This window comes from Malus sylvestris, chromosome 5 (genome assembly GCF_916048215.2).
Source record: "Malus sylvestris chromosome 5, drMalSylv7.2, whole genome shotgun sequence".
Lineage (NCBI taxonomy): Eukaryota > Viridiplantae > Streptophyta > Magnoliopsida > Rosales > Rosaceae > Malus > Malus sylvestris.
In genome coordinates this window covers 46,273,309-46,297,333 of record NC_062264.1, presented here as the reverse complement: position 1 = coordinate 46,297,333, position 24,025 = coordinate 46,273,309, and the positions used below count along the sequence as shown (strand labels likewise).

Sequence of the window (24,025 nt, the reverse complement as noted above, 5' to 3'; positions counted from 1 at the left end):
GTCGAAGATATTTTACAATATCGAGAATATATAATCACAAAACTCGGTTTGGCCGCAAAATTACCTTTGATTTGGACGGAGATTTTTCACGTTCGTTCGCACTGTTGAGATTGTTGCTTGGTTGTTGAGGCACAACTGGGAACTCTGATGCAATTTTCTTTTCTTCTTTCACTTTTTCAAATATGCAAGTAAAACCTTCACCAGATTTGGGTTCCTTTTCATCCCAATCCCCAAATTTGGGTATTGAAGATACTCTTGTATGCTGTCACAGTACAAATTTTGCACGCTTTAGCAATGAATTCTATGTTCAAATATATTTTTTAGTGTGACGATCACACTTTACGTGTTATAATATGAGTAGATATGAGATTTGTTGTTTTATGAATTAAGGAACACTATCAATAAATAGATATACGCGTATTATAACGTTAATGGGATTGTTACACTTTCATTTCTTTTCCTTGTTAATAGGTTTAATAAACCTTATGCTATAAGGAGTTGGATTATTTCCCTTCCCTATTGAATTTTTTTTAGTGTGCCCCGACTCGGTAAACCAAGTGTCATACTACAATTGTTTAGAATTTTTTTTTCATAGGTTTCTAACCAATTGTATAATGACACTTGTATCGAGCCGTGTTACTGCACACTGAAAAATTTCTCCTCCCTTCCCTCCTTTCTCAGTTTCCTCTTCTTATTTCTCTCTACAGTAAAGGTAAAATAAGATGATGATGTGGTTTAATCTTTAGCGTTCAAATAGGAAGGGAGAAAAGGCAGAGAATTCAGATATATGCTATAATTAGACAGAAACATGAAGAAGGATAACTTACAGTATCGTGTTGACTAAGATCACTAGACTGATGAGTACTACTGTTAGTACTTTTAGGCTTGCTCGGAGAATTGGAAATGCTATGACTACGAATGCTATGACTGCGACCTCTCCCTGATGAAGCCAATCTGCTCTTTCTTTCCGACCTCGCACGGCGGTGTCTCGGTTGTTGCTGCAAGAGAGAATAATCGGAGTTGCTCCTTTCGCTACCAGACTCCGATCTGTAACTCTTGAAGCTCCCTCCAGAAACCCTACGCTCATGCACAACGCCATTTGGCCGGAGCGCACCGTGGCTAGTGTCTCCCTCAGTTTGGCGTACATTTTCGCTTGAGGTTCGTGGCTTGCTGCTCGAACTCGTGGCGCTGTTAGGAGGTTGTGCGGCGGAGGACTCGAACATGCCTTTTAAGGCCTCTGGATTGTCTTCGGGGTCATTTGGATTTCCCTTCACTCCATTTTTTTTAGCGGTCTCAAAACATGCAGTGTATGATATACTGTAATCATTGTCCCAGTCGCCAAATTTGGGGACGTGGGGTTTTTTCTGCAACAAAGTAATCTTTTTAATTAAGAAGGTTTCTTTGTTTTCAACAAAGCTAATAATATACAATAACAATTCGATTGTAGGTAAGTTTTCATATTATCCCCACGTAAAGAAAAGGAACTTGACTAAAATGATAAAAAACTTAATTGATGAGCTAAAAAAAAACTAAATATCAAACAACATATCGACTAAATATCAACGACATAACGGTTAAAGACAGAAGACAAAAATGACATTACGACAGATCCTCAAAATGAGGACCTTAGAGAGCAGGACTCCAATCAACGAAGACAAACATCTACATTTATCGTTTCAAATCCCGTCATTACGGTATGAATTAATCGATAAAACATTGATATTCCTTAAGAAAATGAAATAATGTCCCAATCATAACCCAGAGAGTATATATGCCCTAAAATCATAATATATATATATATATATATATGAAATAAATCATAATCAGTTTCTTCAAAAAATGAAAAAACACATTTAGTGGCTATAAGTCAAATTCTAATATTCAAAAAAGCATGATATACACTAAGAACTTCAATACTAAAAACAGAAAATGACTTACGGCCATAATATTGGGTGGATAAATTATTGCAGAAATAAGTCCTTAAAGAAGAACGAGAACAAGTGAAGGGGATGACGAAACTTAAAGAAGGAGGCCGATTGATATCCAATTCCTTGTTTTCAGAAAAAATATTCCGTACGGGATTTTCGAGCACCAAGAAAGGCTGTGGACATGGACGTGCCTTAGAATATTGCCCATCCGATGGCTACAAGGCTTTCTAAGCGTCTAAACCATTTCAAACTCTTGACCAAGAGTGTATTAATTTGTTTGCTAGCTTACTATAAGTTCAAGTTTTTCATAAAAAACCTCCTATTGGTGAAACTTTTAAAAAACAAAACAAACAAGAACAAGAGAACAAGCATATGCCATGGTTCCCATGAGAGTGAAGGTTATGCGCGTCCTCGTGCGCATCTTCTCTTCAATGTCGGAATTTTCACACAAGTTAAACATTATCATCCCGGAAAGTGCTATCCACACACTTATTTTTACTTCTCATATACCTCTATCAATTTTCAGTGGTCAAATCGAATAAATAGAAGAATATTCAAGGCCAAAAATTAACAAGAGTGCATGAGAAGTAAAAATGAGTATGTGAATAGCACTAACCATTCCATAGTTGTTTTTTCATTTCATTATATATATTTGTGTAAGTTTCCTGGGGAAATGAAACAAATATAGTTTATGAACATGAATATTATATAGTAAAGAAGAACAAAATAAGAATAATTATGTGCTTTATTAAAAGGACTCCTAAAGCAAGATATCAAATAACCAGAAATTGCAAAAAAAAAAAAAAGAAAAAAAAAAAGACAAAACCAAAAACTTGCTTAACGACAGAAGCATTGCAGTTTGTTTGTTGATTCTCCATGGCTTCTTTAGATCTCTAACCCAACACCAAAATAAGTAAAACGTTTCCTTCTAATTAATTATTCTTATTATTATTTTTTTTTAAAGTGACAACTAGTTGCAAGCCACGGTTATCCATTCCTTTAGGGGGCCGGGAAGATTCACAGAGGTGTTTCAGCCTCCCCTTGGCCATAAGTCTGGCTTCCACACCAGCAGCGGGTTTCGAACCCGAGACCGCAAGTTTTTATTTTAATTAATTAATTGAAGGGATAAAAAATGGTTAAATGCAACCGATCATCATCAAAGGATAAGAGGGAGCGGTAAATGAGAGTATACTTATAGGGAGGAACTTGTGTCTTTTCTTAAGTGTTGATTAACGTATTTATTTTTTATTAATGACATCTCACATGGTTTGTAAATGTGGTCTAAAAAGTTAGTGTATCTAGCATTATGAAATAAGCATGTTAATTAACAGTTAAATAATAATCCAATCATCAACAATCACGTCATACAGTTTACAAAATTTGAGTTAAAAAGTTGGTCTTCATAGCATTACCCTAGTAAAAATATTTGCGCCTGTTGAGAGCATCAATCCCAAATTGAGGAAAAGAGGGACCTTGTATGTGGTTATAAGTAACTGCGCTAGCTACTCCTCATCATATTGCCAATTTTTTTTTATAGTGAAACCTCAACTTTCTTCATAATATTAGAGCAGTTGTCCCGCATGTGATGCCCAGCAGCCACACTAACTTATAAGTAACTGAACTACTCCTTATATTGTCAAGTAATTTTATGGTGGAACCTCAACTTTTTTTTAGCACCTCCATATTAGTTGGCGCCTGTGGTTTTACACAGTTTTCTTTTGGTCAGACAGTTTTTAATTTAAGTAAAAACAAATCTGAGAAGGAGGAGAAAAAATCTTGACTGCATAACTCCAAATTAAATGAGCTACTAAAATGCTTGCAACTTTCTTATAGGAGCATGCAATTCACGGTCCAAGCCACACTCAAATATTCAAGTCTTCGCATTTCCAGAAAATCAGCCAATCATAATCAACATTATCCACCAAGCCTTTAATTAATTTCCACCTTCACCACCCAGCTTTTGATTAATTGCTCCACATTATAACTAGTTCAGAGATTAATCAATACTCATAAATTATTAATTTAAGAACCAAAGCTTTAACTGGACGAAAATTTAAGGACCATTGCTCCAAATTTCTCTAGATATATATAGAATATTAACTTTATTCATGGTATATATCATAGCATGTTGGTCATTTTTTGAAGCCCAACAACAACACATGTTCTATGTCATTGCCCAATAAATGTTGTTCATGTATTTAGCTTGAGTGTCATCATACGTACATGTGACAAGGCGTTTGAGAATGTGAAGTGTTGTCTCACATCGTAAACTAAGTTATGAAATTTTACTGAGCTTATAAAGAGTTAGGTCACCAGCCACTCTCCGTTGGGAAACACTCTTAATAATATTCAATATTGTCATTGTAATCTTATGTATAATGATATAGTATCCGTCATAACTCATAATTCATAAACTTGACCTGCGTATGTAGTACGTACTCTGAGTTGGGTGTTAGCTAGCTAGGGTTTTTAAGGAGGAAGACAAACGAACCCGGGATTGTTCGAGTTGGTTTTTCTTCTTTGTTAGCAAAAAATCAAAATTTCAACAATTCTTTGCCGACTAATTACATCCTGAGAATTGGATTCAATATATACAATGCATGCACTGGCTCCAAACACGTGGTTATGCAAACAAACACAAGAAACTCACGAGTTCCATTGAGCAGCAGAAGATTAGAGCTGCGTTTTAATCCTCAACGGGTTAATTAGCTTTGGATTTTATTGAAATACAAGCATGCTTTTAGCACAGTTGATCAGTTTTTTTATATTTCTGGCCTATAAAGCGTTTTAGCAGCAAAGAAAACGTTTCTTCTTCATAAAATTAAAAACCAGCTGTCACAGATCATACAACGCTTTCTCAACTGGAAAAACTAGTTGTTGTTTTGTTTATATGAATTTTTCGAAAATACCCCCTAATTCAAACTTCACAATCTATACATGAAAAATCTTTTGAATCCAAAAATTAAACTTAAAAAATAAAGAATTAAATTATAATTATACTATCCATCTACATTCGGATTTTGCTAGATATCGGTCATTGTGGAGATTTTTATTAGTTGTTTGTGCAACTTTTGCTTTAGTGTTGCCTTTTTCGAATTGTTTTACACAAGTTATATCTAGGGTTTGAGACTTCAGATCCAAAAATGAATGCTCAACAGAGCTAGCTAAGAGCTCCTTTGCATTTTAAATTGTTAGAAATGCGGAAAAATAAGAAGCAAAATTAATATTATGAAAATCCAAAACACTAAAAGAAACACAGGTTATTAATGGTATTTGCAATGTCCTCCATTAGTTGAAGCCTGTGGTTTTTACCTAGTTTTGAACCTGTTTTTCTTTTGGTCTGACATAGTTTTCACTTTTAAGTAAAACCAGCTGTTTAAGGAAAAAAAGTAACTCTTTAAGGAGGAGAAAAAATCTTGACTGCACCTATACACGTTAAATGAGCCACTAAAAAGCAGCCTGCGACTCCCCTATAAGAAGAGGATGCAGTTCATGCTCCAAGTCACACTCAATTCTTCAAGTCTTCTGCATATCCAAACTAAATATTTGCCTTGTTTTTGTGTTCCAAAAGAAAATGGAGATGAAATTGGTGATCCTTTCGGGCTGATGGTTGTTAATGTATATACTATGAATTTGTAAGAACAATATCACAGAGAGAATTTAGAGAGAGAGAGAGAGAGAGAGAGAGATGAAAAGCTCAAGCTATTTCTCATGTATTGATTACTTAACTAAGAAGTTATTACATGAATGAGGTATTTATACAACTCACTAGATTCTACTAAACTAACTGCCTATCTAGGATTTAGACAAGTGTCAACATCTCAAGTGCACTATCTCTATCAATGGTTATGGTTCTGAACCATGCAAATCCTTCCAATCCCGACATCACATGCCAACAGGCCTTGATGGATTTGATGCCATGTAAGGAATACTTGACGGGGTCTGGCCCCGGGACTCCTCCGATTACATGTTGCGTTGGTGTGCAAACCGTTTAGGCTGCGGCTACCACCAGAGAGTGTCGCAGGAACCAATGTGAATGCTTCAAGAAAGCAGCTGCTGGCATGCCGATCAACCCTGACAGACTCAAGCAGCTTCCTGATTTCTGCCATGTGTCCCTTCCCGTTCCTCTCGACCCCAAAATCGATTGTGGATCGTAAGCTCTCTCTCAATTTTTTTTTATTATTTGAGTTGCTATTGACACTTAAAAAAAATCATCTTGCACTCGTCCCTAGTAAAAGAAATAAAAGTGTATGGTGACTGTTTTTGAGTGCTAGTTGATAACAATTTTCTAGATTGCTGTTCATAAATTGATATGGGCTAATGTGTTTTTAATTACTATTTTGATGTGCAAAATTCCTCGTGTCTGAAGGGTGTGCGTGCAGTGCATGATATAAATAAGATGGGGAAGGATCAGCTAAAACACAGATGTTCTGTGATGATCAAATAATTAATTAGTGTTTGATTACCTTTGGTGCATCCAAAATATGTATTAAAAAGCAATTATGCAAATAGAATGCTTCCTTTCTCCGAATTTCCCTTTCGTATTTCTTCATTTTCCTTAAACTCTCCAATTAACACTAATTAACAATTAATCTTTACGGCTATAACATTTGGCTCATCTCCACCAGCAACACAAGGTGTAGTGATGTGTTTAGGCTTATTAAGCTAGCAAACAACGTAATTGCTGATTGACTGAATCCTAATCTCAAAAATATACGACGACCTCAAATCAAAATCTTGATATCTTCTTGTTTAGCAGCCATAGCAGAACAGCCATTTGGAATGCAAAAATGGAGTGAAGCCACATTCAATCCTCTGTGAACCCGAAAACTGTCATTCCTACGCTATTGTTCTCTAAATATGCCACTGCAAAAAAAAGATGCCAGCAATTGATGTTGATAACAAGTAACAACATTACAAAAACATTCTTATATTCTTGTTTAGGAAACAAATGAACTTTTAATAAAACTTTCGACGTGCTTCTAATAAAAAGTGATTATAGTGACACACTTAATTGCAAAAGTGATTTCTAAATAAGTATTTCCTTGAAAGACGTTTCTAAATAATACTGTTCATAGAGCGAAAAGGCCCCAATTCAAGCCCCAGGGTCTAAATTAAGCTTGTCAAGTTCACCGAGAAAGACCAAAAGCCCACAGTCCAGTAGAAACTGGCGATCGAAATAGCCACGATACTTAAAACGCAAAAAACCAAAACAAAGATCTCTCAATTCGTGTCGTGTAGCTCAAGAGCACCAAGCAAAAATACCAACGGTCGTCTCCCTAAATTACCAATATCATCGCCTCCGGATCCTCTTTGTGGGGATTTGACATTTGTGAATTGTGTTGATTCATCGTGATATTGTGCGATCGATTTTCGACTGGTAGTATTTATTTTCATTACGTACTATTTATGTTTAATTTTAAATAAAAAAATTTAAATTAATTTATGATTATATAATATACGATTTACGAATTTTGAATGCTCTAAGGGGGATCCGCATTCCCTAATTTATGCGCCACGCAAGCCGCCGGCCGCTTTTGCCGAACTTGCAACTTTGCAAGACGACACAAATTACTCCCCAACGAAACATGAAAAAAGATGCCATTTTTCTCTTCACTCCCTCCCTCCCTCCCGCGGTTGACAATTTCACTTCACACCAACTGACTAATCGAAAAATCAAATTCCAATTTTGATTGCGTTTTTTTTTTTTTTTTGGGTTTGAATCTGCAACAACCGCGCAGAATGGCTGCGGCGACTCTGTCTTCGACGGTGTTTGCAATCTCCGCCTCTTGCTCTTCTTCTTCTTCGTCTCTCAGAGCAAGGAGGAGCTTCAAGACTTCAGCTTTTTCATCTCGGAATCGTTTTCCATACAATCCCATTTCATCTCGTCCGTCGATTTCCAGGTATGCTAATTTTCCACCACTTCAAACGTAGAAAAATGGGATCTTTAATTTTGGGTTTTTTTTTGCTATTTTATGTTATGAATTTCTGAAGTTTTGTTGTCTGTGCTTTATGGGATCTATGAACTGGATTCTAAATTCAAATTTGTGGGCCTTTTATTCACTCGATAACAAAATTTGTGTAGAGTTCGAGCAACTATGCTGCACGAAGATGAAGAGAAGGTGGAAGTGGAGGAATCCTTTGAGTTCAAGGCTTCTACCTTTGATGAATTGAAAGCTAGCAGCGGGAATCTCTCTGAGAGTTCGTCTTCAAGTGCTTTTGAGATCTGGGTTATCAAGTGTGAACAATCCTTCAACATCTTCCTTACGGTAAATCTTTACTCATTGTCAAATTAATCGTTTTGCCGTGCTTGCCTAGTTCCAATGTCGATTTTTCGAAGAAATGTTAAATCATTTTTGTTGATTGTTTGGGGGTTATGCTTAGGAGCTTTTGTCTCTGGCAGTTGTTATTGATGTTTAGATTTTAATTCAGTTCTACTAATCATTCCAGGATACAGTTATAAAGGTACTTGAAACTCTGTACAGCGACCGGGATTATGCAAGGTTCTTTGTACTGGAAACTATTGCAAGGGTTCCTTACTTCGGTGAGTGCTAAACTTTGTTTATTAATAATTTTGAATTTTCTGCACTTCTCTGAAATGGTATTTGTAATGAGATGCAAAGAACTTCCTTTTCAAGCAAGAGGAAATCTTCAAATGATCGAGGACAAGTTGTCAATTCATTTGAAGGCATTGTATGTATATTGTTACATTAGTATGTCAAGAAATGTACATCAATCATGCATGTCCTGACAAGGCTGACAAACATCATAAATTGGCCCTATCTTGTGTTAGAAATATGATTCATATGACATATGGAGCGTGCACCTTTGCAGTATCATGTTTTGTTGGTCAAGATGATGGTGATGATTTCATGGAAGGATGTGCCTCAAAATTCCTTTTAATTTTCTCTCAGACTCTGTGTATAAGCTGCTTAGGAACTTGTTCTTGTGTAGTTGGTTTCCCAATATTGTTGTCAACTGCGATTCCCAGTTGCAAGTTTTAAATCATGTCTTTGTGGTATATCGGTGGCAGCCTTTATGTCTGTTCTGCACATGTATGAGAGTTTTGGTTGGTGGAGAAGGGCAGATTATCTGAAGGTGCATTTTGCTGAGAGCTGGAATGAGATGCACCATCTGCTTATCATGGAAGTAAGGATCTTCCTTCTGTAATATCGTCTACATGGTTTGCTTGATTTAATGATAGAATATGGATGTAATTGCAGGAATTGGGGGGAAATGCTTGGTGGTTTGACCGCTTTCTTGCTCAGCACATTGCAGTCTTCTATTATTTTATGACGGCCTTTATGTATTTAATAAGCCCAAGGATGGCATGTAAGTATTAGTATCTAATTTTTAATGTGCTATAATTCCTCTGCTTTGTTGTCTCTCTCGCATACCAGTGTCGTGTTTGGTGCATTATCCTTAGTGGTTACAAACTTAGAAGAATTTCGTCCATCGAAATCAATATCAAGCCATTATTAAGGGGTAGACAAATTTGGTCAAAATTTCGTTTTCTTAAAATCCCTTTGTAAAACTTAACAACAGTTGCATTAAGAAGTATTCTGTTGATTGCATGTGATATGGATTGTAGTTACAGCGTTGTTTCTTGGATCCTTTCTGCCCAATTCTGTTTAAGTTTGTAAGTTCATCTTCAAATGACACTACAGAAATAGGTGATCGGAAAACTATCCGGTATATTTAAATGCGTGTTTATGTATTTTGTTTGATGACTATTGCAGATCACTTCTCTGAATGTGTAGAGAGCCATGCATATTCAACCTACGACAAGTTTATCAAGGCCCGAGGAGGTATGATTTAGAGTTTTTCAGGACTTGATGCCTTAAGACTGACTAGGTTGAATCATCAAACGGTGTTTGTTGGGTCACTTCGAATATTCTAAGCATGTAACGTCCAAGTGACGATCTTAATTGATCGGTTGTATGCACTGTTTTTCCTCAAATACAAATTCACTTATCTTGACATGGTATTTTCTTCTGTTGTAGAGGATTTGCAAAAGATGCCTGCTCCTGAGGTTGCTGTGAAATACTATACTAGTGGTGACATGTACTTATTTGGTAAGTTTTGTGTATTTTTCAATCTTAATTTGTGTCCTGAAAGGTAACAATTGACGATTTAACAATCCCCCCCCCCCAAAATTTTATGCAGATGAATTTCAAACTTCAAGACCTCCCAATTCTCGAAGGCCAAAAATAGGCAAGCCTTCAGATCTGATTTTTTAATGGGACATGCTACGAGTTTGCTCAATTTTTAGACTTAGTTTTAGTTTCGCGTTGAACATAAACTAATCTTGCACAGCTGTGCACAATAATTGTTGTTGGCACATTATGAACTGCGTTTTTGATAAATGTTTCTTTTTCAGAGAACTTGTATGACACATTTCTGAACATAAGAGACGATGAAGCTGAACACTGTAAGACGATGAAGGCCTGCCAGACTCATGGGAACCTCTCGTCTCCTCACGCACTCACAGAAGACTCCTTAGAAGATGACTCTACCTGCGTTATTCCTCCAACAGATTGTGAAGGTATTGTAGATTGCATAAAGAAATCCATCGCGACAACGCCAGCAAAGTGATGATTACACGACATAAAAGGACAGGAAAATTAGGTAGAATTAGTGAATGGCGAAAGAAATTTGTATACGGAAGAACGATCATATGGTATAGATCTAATTACAAAAGAAGTATTTGGTTATTGAATGACGATTGCTCTTCTAGTTTTCTCTTCCATTGAGGAAGAAGACGACGGTTTCTTCTTTCCAGTTTCTTTGACAATTGTAACTACGAGGGAAGGAACATTCCATGCATGGAATGATAGAACATAACAGCCGACAGCTACTATGGTTAGGAGGCTCAGTGAGATAGGGAAGAGCGAACGAAGTGGTAGTCAACTTCTATGTGCTTAGAGGGGGCATGGAACCCAAGATTGGCCGCCGAGTGTGTAGCTCTCGCCTTATCACAGTGCAGGAGAAATTTAGAGTGAAATGGCATCGCTAGATCGTGTAGCAAGAAAGTCATAACAGTAGGTGGTAAAGGCAACCTCCTTGTACTTTGAGACACTCAATTTTATTGATACAGAACAAACAAGTATTAAGTACGAAACGCCCCTGCAAATGAACAAGGTGCAGTAGACCTCAAAGTGCCAAATTGTATTAGAGAATGACTTAAATGGGAAAGGGGTCCTCTTCGAATCTCTTTCTCCTAATCTACCAAATCAGTGGATCCGTGCCATTGAAATTTGATCCAACGGTTACAAACACAGACTCACTTTAAAAGTTATAATAACTTCAACCGTGTTGGATCAATTTTAATGACACAGATCTACTGATTTGGTGGATTAGGAAGAAAGGATCTAGAGATGACCCATTTCCCAAAGAGCATCTCCAGCATGTGTTGGAGCCCGAGGATCAGGCCTGCGAATGGTGGCAAAGAGCTTGAGCAAGCAAGCCCAGCGTGTGCTGGCGAGGGAGCCCGAGCAGGCCCGTGGGAGAGCCCCGACACGAGTTGCCAGCCCGAGAGCCCGAAGGCAAGGCTGACGTCGCCCACAAACTTGCCAGAGTTTACTCCGAGGAGGTGACCAAAAATTGGGCAAGGTTTCAGAGAAATTGTAGGGGGTTAAACCTCTGGTTTCGAACTAGAAAAACACCACAAATCTTGTCCCAAGCAACATTAAGACATAATGAAACAAGATTTGCATAGAAAACCTCACTTGGGTTCGAGTTTCAGATCTTGAAGCTCTCAACTTCAATGGTGGTTTACACCGTGATGGTCCGATGATGCATGCAATGGTATAGCTAAGATTTTTAGTCCCAGAGATTAAGGTTTAATGGTTTTGGAGTTTGATTTGTTTAATTTTCGGAGAGGAAAGTGGGTGAGAGCTCTCGGAGCTCTAGAGAGAGTGAGAGCGTCGAGAGCCTAGAGAGAGCAAGGAACTTCAAAAAAAAATGGAGAGCAGTGAGAAAGATGAGTGGTAGGAGAGGGAGTGAAGAGTACACAGGAAATTCCAAGCAAGTTATAAAAAATATTATTATTTTATTTACTTGTCAGGGCTATTTAAGTATATGGATGGAGATGCAAAATATAATTACGGTTCATTAAGAGCAATTGCTATTCGCTAGTGAATTAAATAATAAATAGCCCTTGAAAGCCTTTCGCACAGTGTAACTACTCTAGTACATCATCGTCGGAGTGTTTCGTGCCATAATTTTAGGTTATCACCGGCTCCCACCTCTGGCCCCACTTTTGGGAGCGAAAGCCGCATATGATCGGCCGTACGCAAAATTTTCTCCATGTCTCCATCAAGTCTAATCCCTGTCACGAGTCATCATACGCCCACGCAGCCACCTTGCAATGCTAATATTCCCTCTGTCTCTCTCTTCCTATAAATACGGATCTTCCTTTTCCCCTTAGATTCTCAGAATCCCTCTCTCTCCTCCCTCTCGCTCTGATCATCCTAACACAACTTCCGAATCAGTTAAATAATAAACAAATATTATCTTTTTTCTGCTTTCACATTTTATTTAGCGCGAAAAAATAGGAGGCAGCGATGAAAATAGAGAGCGGGGAGCAGGAGGTCTCCACGGCGTCGCCGGTGGCGAAGGCTCCGGAGATCGGAGACGAGAATGAGAGGTGCGGAGAGGCGTTCGTGCCGCCTCTGAACTTCGCGATGGTCGACAATGGCGTGTTTAGGTCCGGCTTCCCTCATTCCCCCAATTTCAGCTTCTTGAAATCCCTCGGCCTCCGTTCCGTCATGTGAGTCAAATTCCAGCAGTGAACTTTGTTTCCGTTGATTAATCTAGCTTCAAATTTGGTTTTGGTTTTGCTTTGATTAGATTTGGGGAATTTCGACTGATCGTTGTTTTGATTGGGTTAGATATTTGTGCCCGGAGCCGTATCCGGAGGAGAACAAAGAGTTTATGAGAGCAAATGGGATTAGGCTTTTCCAGTTTGGGATCGATGGCTCTCAGGTTTCGTTTTCTTTTCGATTTCTTTTGCAGATATTATATTAACCTTGACATAATTACTCTGCAATTTGTGTCTGGGGTTATGCTTGGATTGCTTGGAAGTTGGGATTAGAGAATAAGATTATAGTAATTGCTTTATAATCGTGTGTATTTTCAAATCGGGATGTTCCCTTCTCCGATGAAGAATGTAAAGTCCGCACCCGCTAGTATGTGCGGGTGGTTAAGGAGGGACATTATCATTGTTGATTAGTAGGCCGTTGGTCGTCTGTTGTACCAAATGTGCGGGTGGATAAGATTTGAACTGCTTAGACAAAAGCCAGAATTTAGTAGAAATCATATGAGGGGTTGGGGACAAAGGATTATTTTGTTGATATTATCGGATAGAAAATCGTTTTGGAGTGAAGGGTTTCGGGTTTGAGTTGATAGATTTTGGAAATAATTTTCACCATCAACCCATTTTAGAAAGAGAGATGCCAAATTGCATGTCTATATCACTTCACTTCATTAGCTCAAGTGGTAGTTGGATGAGGCTTTTGGCCTTGCTGTTTCCCACTCCCACTATGTCCTTGTGCAAGCCCTTTGCCCGTTGTATTTTTATTCCCACTATGAATTTATGATGCCCCTTTTCTGCCAAACCTCAGCTTTGCGAGAGAGACTACTCACTAACATGAAATGGGGACGCCAAGGTGGCAGTGACCCAAACCTTTCACGCGTCGTTGTGGCTTGCCTTGCATGAATACTAAACTTGAATGGAACTGCAAGATAAAAGTCTGGAGCACCACTATATGCGTCTACACATATTTTAGGTGATTGATTGGCTTCCCCAACACCTGTAAATTGCATGTTTATTGTTGCTTTATCTTTTGCTCTAAAAAATACATTAAAACTGGGTGGTTAGACAAACAATATTGACAATCCTACTCAGCACTTTTATTTGTATATATGGATTATTACTCGCTAATGACGTATTTTCCATTTTGAAGTAGCCGTCCACCTTTAGCCTTAGGTTGTTTTGCTTTCCCTGTGCTTTGTTGGTTTACTTTACCTATTTCAGTTGCCTTGTGTTTTGTCAGCTAGCAATGAATTTAGATTTTCATTGGCTTTTGCTTTGTACTCTGGCTTATTCAAAATATGCCAATAAGTCCTCTGCTGTTATCTCTTAGATGGCCATTCCTGGTTTTCAACTTTTCGTTGATTGTTTTTTACTTTTCCAAATGTCAGTCTGCTGTTTCATTGGATTGTATTTTACTTTTCCAGATACCGGTCTTCTGATGATCAGATCTTGCTTTTGATCAACTTACCACCCTACACGTATTGGAAAATGCTTTAAACTGTTTCTCTATTTACTGTAACTTCAATCTGGAAGACTTATTGACGGATATGTCTGAGCTCACTGATGTTTATAACTTGGGACTTTGCTTTGAGCTACTTATAAATGATATCAGTTGATATTTTCAGTCATGTGCTAACATATTCGGTACAGGAACCTTACGTGAAAATCCCGGAGCACACAATTCGTGAAGCATTAAGAGTTGTCCTTGGTATCACTAACCCCCTTGAACTTAAAGCCTCTTTTTTGTTCTTAATATTAGGCCACGGCTTGTTTGTTTTACGATTTGCTTATCGACTGGCTTGCCTGTGTATATGCCAGATGTAAGAAACCACCCACTCCTGATCCATTGCAAGCGAGGGAAGGTGCTCTATGATTTCCCACTTTTGCGTTTTCTCAAACAATCTTGGGCTCCATCTTCCAACGAGTGTTTTTTGTTATTAATGTTGTGCAGCACCGGACGGGCTGTCTTGTGGGATGCTTAAGAAGATTGCAAAGATGGTGCCTGACCTCAATCTTTGATGAGTACCAGAGGTTTGCAGCTGCAAAAGCTCGAGTTTCGGATCAGAGGTTCATCGAAGCGTTTGATATTTCAAGCTTCATGAACTGTCCAATGTCGTTTTCGTGTTCAAAGCAAGGAAGAAAATATCGGTAATATCGGAAATATCGGTAGTCCGAAAACACGGAAATATCGATGGAAATATCGGTAAAATATCGATATCGATAAAAATTACATGGAAACCACGGAAATTGTAAGAAAAACTTGGAAATTTTTAATGAAACTTTGTAGGATGTTTATTTAGTCAATTATCTATTAGTTTATCACAAAAAATTGGAAGGAAATGCATTGCATGATGGATTTAACTGATTTAAGTTGATTATATAGCGAGCTGGCAAACATTGTGAGTGTAGAAAATATGTAGTAATTAATGAAAGAAGTTTAAACACACCATAATCATTTATATATAATTAATTAGTACAATATTTGGAGGTTTTATTTAGGATATTAAAAAAAAAAAGGGAAGTGAATAAAATGATGAAGAATAATGTGCCGAATTTGACACTTTAAATTTCTTACACATAAGAATAAGACTAAACTTTAATTTGGATGCCGATTATGTTTTTTCAAGTTTATATAAAGTAAAAGAATTGAATTTTGGAAACCAGGAGTGTGTCAATTGAATTTTGGCCGGCGTGCAAGGTATCAATCTCTTCGTCTCGTCGAGTAGTACAACTTTCCTTTTTGTTTCACTCAATTTCGTTGAGTATTGAAAAAGTTATACTCATTTGAATCTTACCCAGTTTCCGGCGACCTCAGTGGCTTTCGAGGCAATTTCCGGCCAAAGCACAATGAGTCAGACATCGTGTAAGGTACCATTCTCTTCGTCTCTTCGAGGGCTACAACTTTCCTTTTCGTTTCACTCAATTTCGTTGCGTATTGAAAAAGTTATACTCATTTGAATCTTACCCAATTTTCGGCGACCTCAGTGGCTTTCGAGGCAATTTCCGGCCAAACCACGGCGAGTTGGCCGGCGTGCAAGGTATCAATCTCTTCGTCTCGTCGAGTAGTACAACTTTTCTTTTTGTTTCACTCAATTTCGTTGAGTATTAAAAAAGTTATACTCATTTGAATCTTACCCAGTTTCCGGCGATCTCAGTGACTTTCGAGGCATTTTCCGGCCAAACCACGACGATTCAGACGTCGTGTGAGGTACCATTCTCTTCGTCTCTTCGAGGACTGCAACTTTCGTTTTTGTCTTGCTTGATTTCGTTGAGTTTTGACAAAGTTATGGCCGTTTAAAGTGGGTGTAAATTTTCGGCCGAAATTCTGATTTTCTTCCTTGAGTGACTGAGTCCCACATCGCCCAGCAAGGGCAGTGAGCAAGCCAAAATTTCCTATAAAAGGCACATTCACCTCCTCAGAAAGCTTGTCTTCATGTCTTGGTTGGCCCTTTGGGCTTTGATCAAGTGTAGTATGTTGAGATTTCTCAACATATTAAGTATTTTTGAATATTTTATTACGATATTTTCGATAATTTTAAAAATATCACGATATTATCGATATTATCGATAATATCGCGATATTTTGACGAAAATTATTTGGGTAGTTAAAAAAATATCGGATCTTAAAAAAAACGATAATATCGACGAAATATCGCCGATATTATCGATTTTTTATTCCTTGGTTCAAAGAGATAGCAGAATCATTATGCAGAGTGCAGAGTCATTCACTCCTCCCTGGAGAAGAAGAAGATCATTGAGAGCGAGAGAGAGAGAGAGCAAATACTCCAAGTCCCTGTCATCCTTTGGGTGTTTTTGTACATAAATATTAAATACAAAATTTAAATTTTGAATTTTCTATACGTGTTTATACACTTATCAAACAATCCATTTTTTCACATTTTAATGATATGCAGATCCATTTTTATGTAACGGAGCTTGTAACTTAGTTGTTTAAAAGTATTTCTCGTATTTTTGAGGCTCCTGATTCAATCAAATCAATCCCCCCCTCCCCATATTACCTGTACACTTGAAGATTTGATCGAAGGGTATTAAACCAGGAACTTACATGATATGAGGCCTCAAAAAATCCTTCGCATATGGGAAATTAAATTGTTCCATCATAAAATAAAAATGGAACCAATCGGCTTATATCTGTTCATCTGATGCAACGAATTTATCAAAAACGCAAGGAGGTGTAGTGTACAACATCGAGTCGACCCGAATCGAGCACAAGTATTGTCGATTTAAAAATGAACCGGCCCAACACGACTTGATTTGCCAAGTCTAGCACAAGACGTGAGTGGTATATTACTCTGGTGGTTATGACAACTCTCTTCAAATCACTTATCTCGGATTCAAACTATTTTCTTATTATGCATTATCATTTGGATCAAAATATAAGCGTTAAAAGTGAATGATACCACCCAAAATAGATCGACGTTGGAAGATGAACGTGTCTGTGGGGCCCGCCTCAGATTATATTAAACCCCGCTGGAATTCATTTGCAGATACCTCCACTTCTCTAGGGTTTGAGCCATCCTAAAGGGCAAGAGTGAGTGAGAGGCTGTTGAGTTCAGTGTTGCTTCCAGGGGCCTAGGGTTTTATCCTCTTCCTCCTCCTCCTCCGAACATTTCTCCGATTGGATTTCATCCAATCCAAACCCCATCACTCGGATTCAAACCATTTGCGTCAAAGATTGATGCTTTTCGAGCTTGTTCATCGGTAAGTGCCCCCATTTCTCTCTCTCCATTTTTCGTTCAATTCTCGTCGAAAACAGTGAAAGCTTGCTGCTTTGATTCTTCGTATCATCAATTTTGGATTATATATACCCAAGATTTTGTGTATATAAGTGGGAGAGTGGGAGAGGGTTATATGGGGAAATCAGGGGGTAGGAAGAAGAAGGGAGCTTCGAACCAGGTCCCGAAGGATGCGAATTCGACTCCGATTTCGAACGGTAGTGTTGATTTTGACTCTTCAATCTTTTTGAAAAGAGCCCACGAGCTCAAAGAAGAAGGGAACAAGAGATTTCAGGGAAAGGACTATGTGGGTGCTCTGGACCAGTATGATAATGCTCTTAAGCTCACTCCCAAGAACCACCCTGATCGCGCGGTTTTCCATAGCAATAGGGCGGCTTGTTTGATGCAAATGAAGCCGATAGATTATGAGACTGTCATTGCTGAGTGCACCATGGCGCTCCAGGTGCAGCCCCGGTATGTCAGGGCTCTGCTTCGGAGGGCAAGGGCGCTGGATGCGATAGGGAAGTATGAAATGGCGATGCAGGATGTTCAGGTGTTATTGGGTGCTGACCCGAATCACAGGGATGCTTTGGAGATTGCCCAGCGGTTGAGGACAGCGCTTGGGCTGCGTCAGGAGGTTCAGCAGGACCTCCAGAGCCGCCCATCACCTGCTGCTCTTGGGGCTTCTGCTGTTCGCGGTGCTCCAGTTGGTGGGTTAGGGCCTTCTTTACCTGCCCGACCGGTTCTAAAGAAGGCAGCTGCTTCAGCTGGGGGCTCTGGTATATCCCCAATTAGTAGGACTGAGAAGCCACAAACAAGTTTACCGGCTGAGAATGGACCTGAGAACAAAACCCAAATGCCAAAGCTCACATTGAAGCCGTCCAATGGTCCTTCAAAATCTGCTAATCCAGGGAAGGGTATCCTAATGGAGCCATCGTCTTCATCAGTTTCATTGCCCGTGAATAGGCAGCTTTCAGAGGCTGCAACTCGTTGGAGACCATTGAAGCTTGTTTATGATCATGACATAAGGCTTGCCCAAATGCCTGTGAATAGCAATTTCAGAGTGTTGAGGGAAGTTGTGACGAAGCGCTTTCCATCATCAAAGTCAGTTTTGGTCAAGTATAAGGATAATGATGGTGACATGGTGACTATAACCTCTACAGCTGAACTTAGGTTGGCTGAGTCTTGTGCTGACAAGGTCATTTCAGAAGAGCCTGAAATAGATAAAGCTGACTCAATTGGGATGTTGAGATTGCATATCGTGGACGTGACTCCTGAACAGGAACCGCCTTTATTGGAAGAAGAGGAGGAAAAACCTGTAGAAAGCGAGGGTGTCAAGGAAGATGAAAGTAACTCATCACTTGGTGAATCTGTTTTGGAGCCTGCTGATTATGAAACTGTTAAGTCAGAGAAAGAAGCTCCAAAGGAGAAACCAGGAGCTTCAGAAGATCCCGAGTGCAAGGAATTGGAGATGGATGACTGGTTGTTTGAGTTTTCTCAGCTTTTCCGCAGCCATGTTGGTATTGACCCAGACGCTCATATTGATTTGCATGAACTTGGAATGGAGCTTTGTTCGGAGGCTCTTGAAGAGGCAGTTACTAGTGAAGAAGCTCAGAGTCTTTTTGACAAGGCTGCCTCAAAGTTCCAGGAGGTGGCGGCATTAGCGTTCTTTAATTGGGGAAATGTTTATATGTGTGCGGCAAGGAAGCGGATTCCCTTAGATGAGTCTGCTGGAAAGGAGGTCGTGGCAACGCAGCTTCAAACGGCTTATGACTGGGTCAGGGACAAATATTCCTTGGCCAGAGAGAAGTATGAGGAGGCACTTGTGATCAAGCCAGACTTCTACGAGGGGTTGCTGGCGCTGGGGCAGCAACAATTTGAAATGGCCAAACTTCATTGGTCATTTGCACTTGCTAGGAAAATAGATCTCTCGACATGTGATTCTACAGAAATGCTGACACTTTTTGACAGTGCAGAGGAGAAGATGAAAGTTGCAACTGAGATGTGGGAGAAGCTGGAGGAGCAGAGAGCAAAGGAACTGAAGGATCCAAGTGCAGCCAAGAGGGAAGAGTTGTTGAAAAAAAGGAAAAAACAGGGTACCGGGAATGAAGGTGAGGCATCTGGTCAGGGTGAGTTATCGGCAGATGAAGCTGCAGAACAGGCAGCTGTTATGAGATCACAGATCCATCTCTTCTGGGGTAACATGCTTTTTGAGCGATCCCAGGTCGAATGCAAATTAGGGCTGGATGGTTGGAAGAAAAACCTGGACGCTGCTGTTGAGCGCTTTAAGCTTGCTGGAGCTTCTGAGGGTGACATTTCAAAGGTTCTGAAGAATCACTTCTCCAATGTCGATAGAGTGGAGGGGGATGAGAAAAAGGTTCTAGGCAGTGACGCGCCTGTTGAAGCCGACAAAGACGATGATATTCTTTCAGGGAAGTAGGATCATTTATTTTAACACTGGTTTCCATGAAAATCTTCATTCTTTGCGTGTTCATCATGAGAATAACCGGAGAGAAGAGGCATTGGTTTTCTGTACTGAATGTTGGAATTCTGGAGTACTTTTTATTCAGTTTGAAAAGGTCGGGTGCCGGGATAGGCAGCTGTGTACCAAAACGATTTTGGGCAATGTTCTACACATTTTTCGCAATGTTGATGAGTTTTTAGTGTCGACTTTATGTGCGTGGGGTCCGATTATTGAGCTTTGCTGCTCCGATTCAGTGCAGCGTGGTATGTAATTGCAATCTTTATCTTTATAAAGTGAACATTTTTCGCATTACTGATGAGTTTCAAGTCTCCGTGCATAAGCCCTGCTATTTCGCTTGCGGCTTCAATCATGTTGGAGTGTGATCTATGAATGCAACCTCTGTTCTTATGATACGTGCATTGTCGAGTTTCAATTTCAGTTGTGAATGCACAATTCGTTCTCTTATCACTTTATCCGTGTTACCGCATCATTATCACATGGTATTACTAATCTGCGTGTTATAATATGGGTAAACAGATAGAATGAGAACCAACAATATATATTTAGCGCCTCCAACAACTCAATACAAATTGAGTTCAAATCTTCCGTATTCATTTTGGTTGGGACCTCTATATAGGGTTTAGGGCGATCAGCAATATTTACTTAACTCTTCTTAACATGTGTCAATTAATAATAGATGTCACACATAAAATGAGCTCAATGATTTGATCCCCTGCAAATTTAATTTAACAAATGAGGATGAGTTAACTTTGAAGAACATGGATCCCTCAAAGATTAGGATTCTAATAATTTTTATTTTATATAGATAGATTTCAACTATAAGAACAGTGGAGAAAAAAGTAAAACTCTTACTTTCTCCTCCCCAACTTTATTTAGCACAAAGGATAAAACCCAAAACCCTAATTTTGATTTCTTTTTGTCGTGTTCCATCGGACGGCTCTCAGACCTCGGGCAGTTTCAACAGGGGTGGTTTCCCTGGCCTTCATAGCTTCAAATCTTGGCTCCTTGGCTTGGAATTTGAGGCCAGAGTACAGCTTCATGTAATCATCAAACAAAAATTTGGGATAAGTTGGGGTTTCCTCAGATTTCTTCTCCAGCAATGCCGGTGCCGGGCTGATAAACGCATCGTCGCCCGGGTTGTAGAACGACGCTATCGACATTCTGGTTCCGTCCGACTGAGCTATCACCCGGTGCATTATACTCTTGTACTTCCCATTAGTGATCACCTGCATCAAATAATTATAGTCTAACATTTAGTAAACTTGATGGTAAAAGTAAAAATTATCTGTGTATGACGTACGTCCTCTTTATTATAAAACGGTTGAGCGTTGAAATGTATCGGTAACATGTCTGTACGTTTTGTTGACGACAGTGATACTAATATATTATTGATGATACATCGGACGTCCGGCCAATAAGACATGGGTAACTGGTAATTTGGTATACCTCAATCTGGTCACCTAAGTTGATGACAATGGAGTGGTGCACTGGGGGGACATCCATCCATTCACCATCCTTGAGGAGCTGGAGGCCGCTGACCTTGTCATCCTGGAAGAGCAGGATGATACCACCAGCGTCGGTGTGGGCCCGGAGTCCCTTGATCAGGTCTGGCTTGGGACATGGAGGGTAGTTGCTGACCTTGGTCCCAAAATTCGGACCCTTGGATCCATAGAAAGCCTTCTTCAGATAGCCCTTCTCAAGTCCAAGATTCTCACACAGCAAGTCGAAAAGCTTCTCAGCTAGCTTCTCCAATTCCACTGCAAATTCCTTCATGGTCTTCCTGAAATATTGTTCAAAATATATACAAGAAATCAATATGATATTCTAATACAATCTAGTCTACAAAACCGAGATCCAAACTTAGGTGCAATGGGGCCGCAAGGTGCTTTAGCTAACTTGGTTAAATCCAAATCAGCGGGAAATTAATTAAGTTTGTTGTAATTAGTGTGTGACCTGTAATCTTCCTCGAGATCAGGGATTTCGGAAATGTTTGAGGAAGGAAGGTGGCGCAAGAAGAAGGTGCTTTCCCAGTCCAAGTCGTGGATTTCGGACTGGACAGCTTCGAGGCCTTTGGCTGCCACCATTTCCTTGAACCTTTGCTCCATGGTCTTCTTGTAGTGATCCTTGTTCATCTTCTCCACAGTGTCCAAAAGCTCAGTTGATATCCCATGGTTCACCAACTTCAGTTATTTATACACAAAACAAAGAGTTGTCATATTTCTACAGAAATTAAGGCAGTACCAAAAAAACTGAGCAACCAGGGCGGTGTATTTGTTTTCCGACTCTCATATGCTTAGAGACGGATTTACTCTAAGCACACGAGGGACGGAGTTTTGTGCCTTGAGGAAGAAAAAAATATCGCAAAGCTTTGTTGGGGTTACGTACCTCAAAGAAACCCCAGTTCTCACATGCATCATTGATCTTCTCCAAGGTTGCTGCTCTCTCTTCACCATTGATAAGGTCCATGTCAACAACTGGGAAAGTTGCCATTTCTCTTTGGATTGCTTTCTTTGTATTTCCTTCTCTCTCTAGTTTTCTCTCGCTTTCTCTCTCTTTCTCACAAGCTTAACCGGCCTTGGTTAGTATGCTCACTTGCTCAGTTGTGGAGTACTTCCAGCTATGCTGCAATTTATAGGCTCTAAAGGAGTGGAGATCTGTAAATAGTTTGGATTTATTATATAACTTTTTATAATCTACTAATTCAATTTGAATGTGATTTTACCTAAATTAAAATATGCATGGTAGTATTAAAATGTAAATCAAAATATGTATGGTAGAGAATTAACAATCGAAAAAATATATTTTATGATGTTGAGGATTATGAGCATTTGTATTTAGACACAATGTATTTAGATTCAACGTAAAAGAAAATAATACACACTAATTAAAGAAAAAGTATACATAAGTAAAAAAATACATATATCTAATTATAAAAGGAAATAATATCAACCAATATTAGGCTTGTTTGAAATTATTTTTAAAATGATTGAAAACATTTTTGTTGAAGTTGATTTTTTGCATAAAACACTTTAAAGAGTCTTTCTAAGATTCACTTGAATTTTATTAAGAATTGATTTTAAAAATATTTTCATCGAAAATATTTTTAGTCATTTATAAGCACTTTCAAACAAGTTTATTATTGTATCTAAAAAATTATAAAAGGGCATGAAATTTTAGAAAATAAAATTAGAAAATGAAATAAGATATATTTAAAAAGAACAGGACTCCTGGGAGTACGTAAGCACGTCCTGATGGACCCCTACCAACTTGTCCTGAGGCTGTGGCCAATGGCCATAATCTATGCCCTGTTGAATCATCTTTCTTTTTCTCGTCTTTTTTACATGTTTATTTTTGTTATGGGGTTTCTGTATGTTACGGTTTCTGTTTACAAACTAGCTATTCTTCCAGACATGACCGAACGCAAAGCCATGACTACTTTTTCCCCATGCAAGCATACACTCGCCCTAGCTATCTGTCAACATTACTGTAGTTTAATTTTATCGGAGCAGTGCTTCTTTTTTCAACTTTAAAAGAGATCACGAACCCCTCACTTGAATGATTAAAGAAGCTAGAATCACCCAACCATAAAGCCTGGAAATAGGAAAAGTGTCTCATGGGTGCACGAATCAATCATGCATGTCCCAAATTCCTTTGCTAATAAGTTGAGAGAGAGAGAGATCACGCGCACATATGTTATTTTTTAATTACTATTCATCTGTCACGTCATTACGCGGTGCTGTCTTTTTATTTATATATGTTACAACATATACATGTATTTATTAATTAGTTTGTATTAGCTCTAGATCCATGAAATATCGACTATATCTTTACTTATACTGAAATATGTGAATTAATAATATTGTCATTTGCCATGTTTTCTTTTTCTTAATATTGGCAATTATAGCTTAAGCAGTAAAAACAAAACTAAGGCATGCCACAAAAGGCATTGCTCATCATTCATAAAAAAAAGAGAAGTCGAAAAGCAAAAAACGTTGTGCGCAAATTAGTGAAAATCATTACCAAACAACATCTAGCTTTCGATCGATAACCTGCTAGTTAA

At 38.7% G+C, this 24,025-nt stretch overlaps 4 protein-coding genes and 1 long non-coding RNA gene across 5 annotated transcripts; 3 read left to right on the top strand and 2 right to left on the bottom strand.

The window, feature by feature from the left end:
• The first annotated feature begins 7,430 nt into the window (after nt 1-7,430).
• LOC126623963 (ubiquinol oxidase 4, chloroplastic/chromoplastic-like) lies at nt 7,431-10,647 on the top strand. The gene is made up of 9 exons (XM_050292945.1): nt 7,431-7,831; nt 8,014-8,197; nt 8,379-8,472; nt 8,962-9,077; nt 9,152-9,260; nt 9,668-9,736; nt 9,932-10,003; nt 10,095-10,142; nt 10,309-10,647. The coding sequence occupies exons 1-9, from the start codon at nt 7,671-7,673 to the stop codon at nt 10,521-10,523; spliced, it is 1,068 nt and encodes a 355-aa protein (XP_050148902.1). The 5' UTR covers nt 7,431-7,670; the 3' UTR covers nt 10,524-10,647.
• Nucleotides 10,648-12,225: 1,578 nt separating this feature from the next.
• Nucleotides 12,226-16,674, top strand: LOC126623981 (tyrosine-protein phosphatase DSP1-like). The gene is made up of 6 exons (XM_050292969.1): nt 12,226-12,699; nt 12,821-12,914; nt 14,395-14,452; nt 14,563-14,606; nt 14,696-14,875; nt 16,435-16,674. Exons 1-6 carry the CDS (start codon nt 12,494-12,496, stop codon nt 16,438-16,440), a joined length of 588 nt encoding a protein of 195 aa, XP_050148926.1. The 5' UTR covers nt 12,226-12,493; the 3' UTR covers nt 16,441-16,674.
• Nucleotides 15,357-16,175, bottom strand: LOC126623994 (uncharacterized). The gene is made up of 2 exons (XR_007623954.1): nt 15,725-16,175; nt 15,357-15,554 (listed from the first exon to the last, which is right to left on the bottom strand). It is a non-coding gene; the product is annotated as an uncharacterized LOC126623994 (long non-coding RNA).
• A 436-nt stretch (nt 16,675-17,110) lies between the features above and the next one.
• On the top strand, nt 17,111-20,256 carry LOC126623946 (protein CLMP1-like). The gene has a single exon (XM_050292918.1). It carries the CDS (start codon nt 17,617-17,619, stop codon nt 19,918-19,920), a length of 2,304 nt encoding a protein of 767 aa, XP_050148875.1. The 5' UTR covers nt 17,111-17,616; the 3' UTR covers nt 19,921-20,256.
• A 483-nt stretch (nt 20,257-20,739) lies between these two features.
• Nucleotides 20,740-22,576, bottom strand: LOC126623966 (1-aminocyclopropane-1-carboxylate oxidase 2). The gene is made up of 4 exons (XM_050292949.1): nt 22,351-22,576; nt 21,919-22,145; nt 21,412-21,745; nt 20,740-21,191 (listed from the first exon to the last, which is right to left on the bottom strand). The coding sequence occupies exons 1-4, from the start codon at nt 22,453-22,455 to the stop codon at nt 20,865-20,867; spliced, it is 993 nt and encodes a 330-aa protein (XP_050148906.1). The 5' UTR covers nt 22,456-22,576; the 3' UTR covers nt 20,740-20,864.
• Between the last annotated feature and the right edge of the window lie 1,449 nt (nt 22,577-24,025).

Bases quoted from the DNA above. Each gene is read 5' to 3' on its own strand.
- LOC126623966 (XM_050292949.1), bottom strand. From the start codon at position 22,455: ATGGCAACTTTCCCAGTTGTTGACATGGACCTTATCAATGGTGAAGAG. The intron at 21,746-21,918 runs GTCACACACTAA...ACAATATTTCAG, and splicing joins GATCTCGAGGAAGATTACAG to GAAGACCATGAAGGAATTTG. The intron at 21,192-21,411 runs GTATACCAAATT...TATTTGATGCAG, and splicing joins ACTTAGGTGACCAGATTGAG to GTGATCACTAATGGGAAGTA.
- LOC126623963 (XM_050292945.1), top strand. From the start codon at position 7,671: ATGGCTGCGGCGACTCTGTCTTCGACGGTGTTTGCAATCTCCGCCTCT. The intron at 8,198-8,378 runs GTAAATCTTTAC...TAATCATTCCAG, and splicing joins CCTTCAACATCTTCCTTACG to GATACAGTTATAAAGGTACT. The intron at 8,473-8,961 runs GTGAGTGCTAAA...TATCGGTGGCAG, and splicing joins TGCAAGGGTTCCTTACTTCG to CCTTTATGTCTGTTCTGCAC.
- LOC126623946 (XM_050292918.1), top strand. From the start codon at position 17,617: ATGGGGAAATCAGGGGGTAGGAAGAAGAAGGGAGCTTCGAACCAGGTC.
- LOC126623981 (XM_050292969.1), top strand. From the start codon at position 12,494: ATGAAAATAGAGAGCGGGGAGCAGGAGGTCTCCACGGCGTCGCCGGTG. The intron at 12,915-14,394 runs GTTTCGTTTTCT...TATTCGGTACAG, and splicing joins TTGGGATCGATGGCTCTCAG to GAACCTTACGTGAAAATCCC. The intron at 14,607-14,695 runs GTGCTCTATGAT...AATGTTGTGCAG, and splicing joins TCCATTGCAAGCGAGGGAAG to CACCGGACGGGCTGTCTTGT.